This window comes from Mizuhopecten yessoensis, unplaced genomic scaffold, assembly GCF_002113885.1.
Source record: "Mizuhopecten yessoensis strain PY_sf001 unplaced genomic scaffold, ASM211388v2 scaffold9423, whole genome shotgun sequence".
Classification (NCBI taxonomy): domain Eukaryota; kingdom Metazoa; phylum Mollusca; class Bivalvia; order Pectinida; family Pectinidae; genus Mizuhopecten; species Mizuhopecten yessoensis.
Window position 1 is genome coordinate 217501 of NW_018408040.1, and position 3483 is coordinate 220983.

A 3483-nucleotide genomic window follows, 5' to 3' on the forward strand; every position below is an offset into this window, starting at 1 on the left:
GTATCCGTGGTTCGTCAGCTTACTGGAATTCTTTAAAGATGGATCTTTTAACTCCGATAGATAAAGGGCCAATTACATGGTTGCTACCACTGAATGCGAGTGCAAGTGACAGGAACTTGGATGACATTATGTTTGTTTACTTGAGCAACATAAAATGCACCATTTCAAGGAGGATATAGTAAATTTCCCCGACAAGAAAAGATTTGTCTAATGGTGGCCAACTAAATAACCTCAGCTCGACAATTTTCCCGGTGCGTTCATCATTTGATTTATTCTTACATTTTAACTGATGGTGAACCTCTCGGTAAAGCAACTGACTATTCTTGGCGCATTGAGTACCAGATGAGGTGAACTTCACATTTAAGCTAACCTGTCAGTGTTGACATTGATCTGTTAATATCTTGCGCTATTTATATGCGATAGCTTTGCATTGTATACAATTATACTACATACTATATTTACGCTGTTATTTCTATATCTTACGTCTGTCGCAAGAAAAGCAATCAGGGGGGTAATGTTACACTGCTATACATGTGCCAAGTTAAGTGAAAAAATTCAAATCCATCTCTGCTTTGCAAAAATCTTGTTTATTGGATACAAAATGACAAAGAGATGTTATTGAAACATCACGTTAGGCAACATCTATATGTTTCTTGCCGGTTATATAGAGAAACTCTCCATTGCCGAATGTTCCCATTAAGCCACACCAGTATGAACCAGCGTCCTTCTCCTGTGTGTTCGGCCCGTCGATGGTCAGTGATAGGAAGGGGTTGTCAGAAGCTAAATTACCATTTACGTCCACTCCGTATCTCTGACGAAGGTCCTGGTCCTCCCATGTTACATCGGTGTCCTTTCCGTTGTTGTAGGAAAATGATACAATCGGTTGCTGCATGGTATTGGAAACCATGTTATCGGCTCGTTTATAAAGTTTCATGGTCTGTACGGACTTCCAGAGGTGAGGATCTGATGGTGCACATCTTACTGTGAGAGTTGTCTCCCCCGGAGTGATCTCGTCAGGTGCAGTCACCACAACTTGTTGTCCTTGAGCTGAATAATATTTCATTATAATTAGGATTACATGCAACGGCGTCAACAATTGTTGGCAATATGTTAAGTTTTATTATTATTTATTAAAGGATTGGTTGTCATATTTTGGACATGCATTGGTGTTTAACATACCAATGCATGTCAAAAATATGACAACCAACACTTACATTTACATTTTATGTTGATCAACTTACAGTTCACGCAGAAATAAGGCATAATATTAGTTTGAACACGTTTCAACGTCAGGAAAAAACCATACAGAGAACAGCCACCAGTTGACAGTGGAGCAGTGCAATCTCCAACGTTACAGTTATGACGTCATAAGCGTAGCGACGTCACAATGGTCCAATGCATGTAATACGAAAATAACATACATTGGGCCCAGTAGAAACATCAAGGCTCTGTGCAGTGGAAATGTAATATTACGAATTATTATACATAATTTATCTGTAAACTAAAGGTTGTATAAGCTTTTATTGTTAATGTTTTGAGTCCTTTTGACAGGATAAATGCTTTTGTAAAGATAAACCTTATGTTGGATCATATGAGGACGGATGCCTAGGGAGACAGACAATACAAAGAAAAGAAAGAAGACAGATATATTGTTGCAATCGGTGCAGCATATATTTTTTAGTCTTTTAGTCATGTCCCTTGTTCTCGATTTCTTCAATATCTCCTGATTAGCAAACAGGGACAATAAGCCGGAATTAACTCATTAGAAATTAAGTTCTTGTACTGAATCGAGAGACCAAAATAATCTGACATCATTAACATGCAACGCTAAATGTTATATGAAAATGAGGAAAATACAAATCCGTATCCAATATCAGAGCGGATTTCGGAAAAAATCATATACATTTTCCTTGCGGGTAAATTAACCATAAATCTCAATCAGAATCCAATAACGACATCGGCGGGTGTATTGTGCAACACTCGTATTTTTTGTCATTTTTGTGTGTGTGATCATTTACTTTGGATTGCTTAACAAAGGCATTCTTACATAGACAACAAAAAACTATTTAAGAGTATATAACTACTTGTTTTATCAATACAGAAAAAGATCTCACTCGCTCCAATTGTTCACATGTTTGATTAAATATAATTTCAGTAAATACAAATATGTCAAAATGACATTAATGCCATACCTGTCTCTTCTCAAATGAGCGAAGTACATGACGATTAATAATTCAGCATTTTGAACCCGATCTTGCAAATTTAATTGAACGTTTCTTGATAAAATTTATAAAACAACGCGCAATATAAAATAGGAAACTTATATTTGTATTTCCTCCTTTATTTGATGAAAATGAATTATTACAATAAAACAGTGTATAGCATGCACAACAATATATGAAACAATTCTAAATTTGTTTTTCTATCTAGAACCGACATCTCAAAATCGCCAAAAATAGATCCAACATGGACAGAAATCTGAAGCTGAAAGAGTTTATAAATCACGTATGCCCGCGCACCGAAGGCTGGTTTTTAGATTGTTTAACGTCCTCATGACATTTAAGGACGTGCTTCCATATGTGTCGTGTATGTGTGTAAGTGTGCTAGTGGCAGGTTTGTTGGTGTAATTACCTCCTTGTGATAGCGCGCCAAAGGAATTGTTTCTTACTTGACGAGGAAATTATCACAAGAAGTCATGGACAGAACAACAAGCATATATTTTGATGTTAAGTCATATTTCCAACAGAATCGTGTTTAAGTAATCGGCAAGGAAATGACAATTAGATTTTATAAATATTAACATTAAAAACAGCGGTCCAGAGGCCTTTAAGAGCTCACATTGGAAGTTTATCAAGAGAGTACATGTATGCATGTTGAAACAACGACTACTTTCTGTCGGTTGCAATCTATCGAGAATTACAAACACATGAATACAATACTGATTTACATTTGTATGACAAATAAAGCAATAAATATCAACCGACAAGTTCCGTTACACAAAGATATTATAACATATACTCTGTATATAACTTTAGCTAAAGACACACTTTCACATGCTTAACTTACCGCAGTGAAAGATAGTTAAAACTGCTATGACAGTAAATAAACTGTACGTCGTATCCATGTTGATGTCCGGCTTGCTATTCTACTCAATACATGTATACTGAGCTGATCGATCGTTTCTTATGTTTACATAACCTCACGAGGATACAGAGTAAACATGTCGGATTACATAGTCTTTTATCGCAACGATAGGCCACCGTATTTTTCAGATAAGAAGACTTAGTCATTCGCATGCCGGTGTTGATACGACCACCATATCTCAGGTGAAGGTCGACAAGTATAACCAAACCGTTGACTAAAAACGTGTTATCTCGATGGTTGGCTCAATTCAACAAAACACCCTGCCTTCAGCACTCACGCATACATAAGACTCATAGAGGTTCGTACTAAATTGACCTTAGTTGTGAACACGACGCTAAC

General features: G+C 36.6%; 1 protein-coding gene across 1 annotated transcript; it reads right to left on the reverse strand.

Annotated features, from left to right (window-relative positions):
* Positions 1–566: 566 nt before the first annotated feature.
* On the reverse strand, positions 567–3242 carry LOC110458072. Its single transcript, XM_021509627.1, has 2 exons — positions 3067–3242; positions 567–1047 (listed from the first exon to the last, which is right to left on the reverse strand). The coding sequence occupies exons 1-2, from the start codon at positions 3122–3124 to the stop codon at positions 632–634; spliced, it is 474 nt and encodes a 157-aa protein (XP_021365302.1). The 5' UTR covers positions 3125–3242; the 3' UTR covers positions 567–631.
* Between the last annotated feature and the right edge of the window lie 241 nt (positions 3243–3483).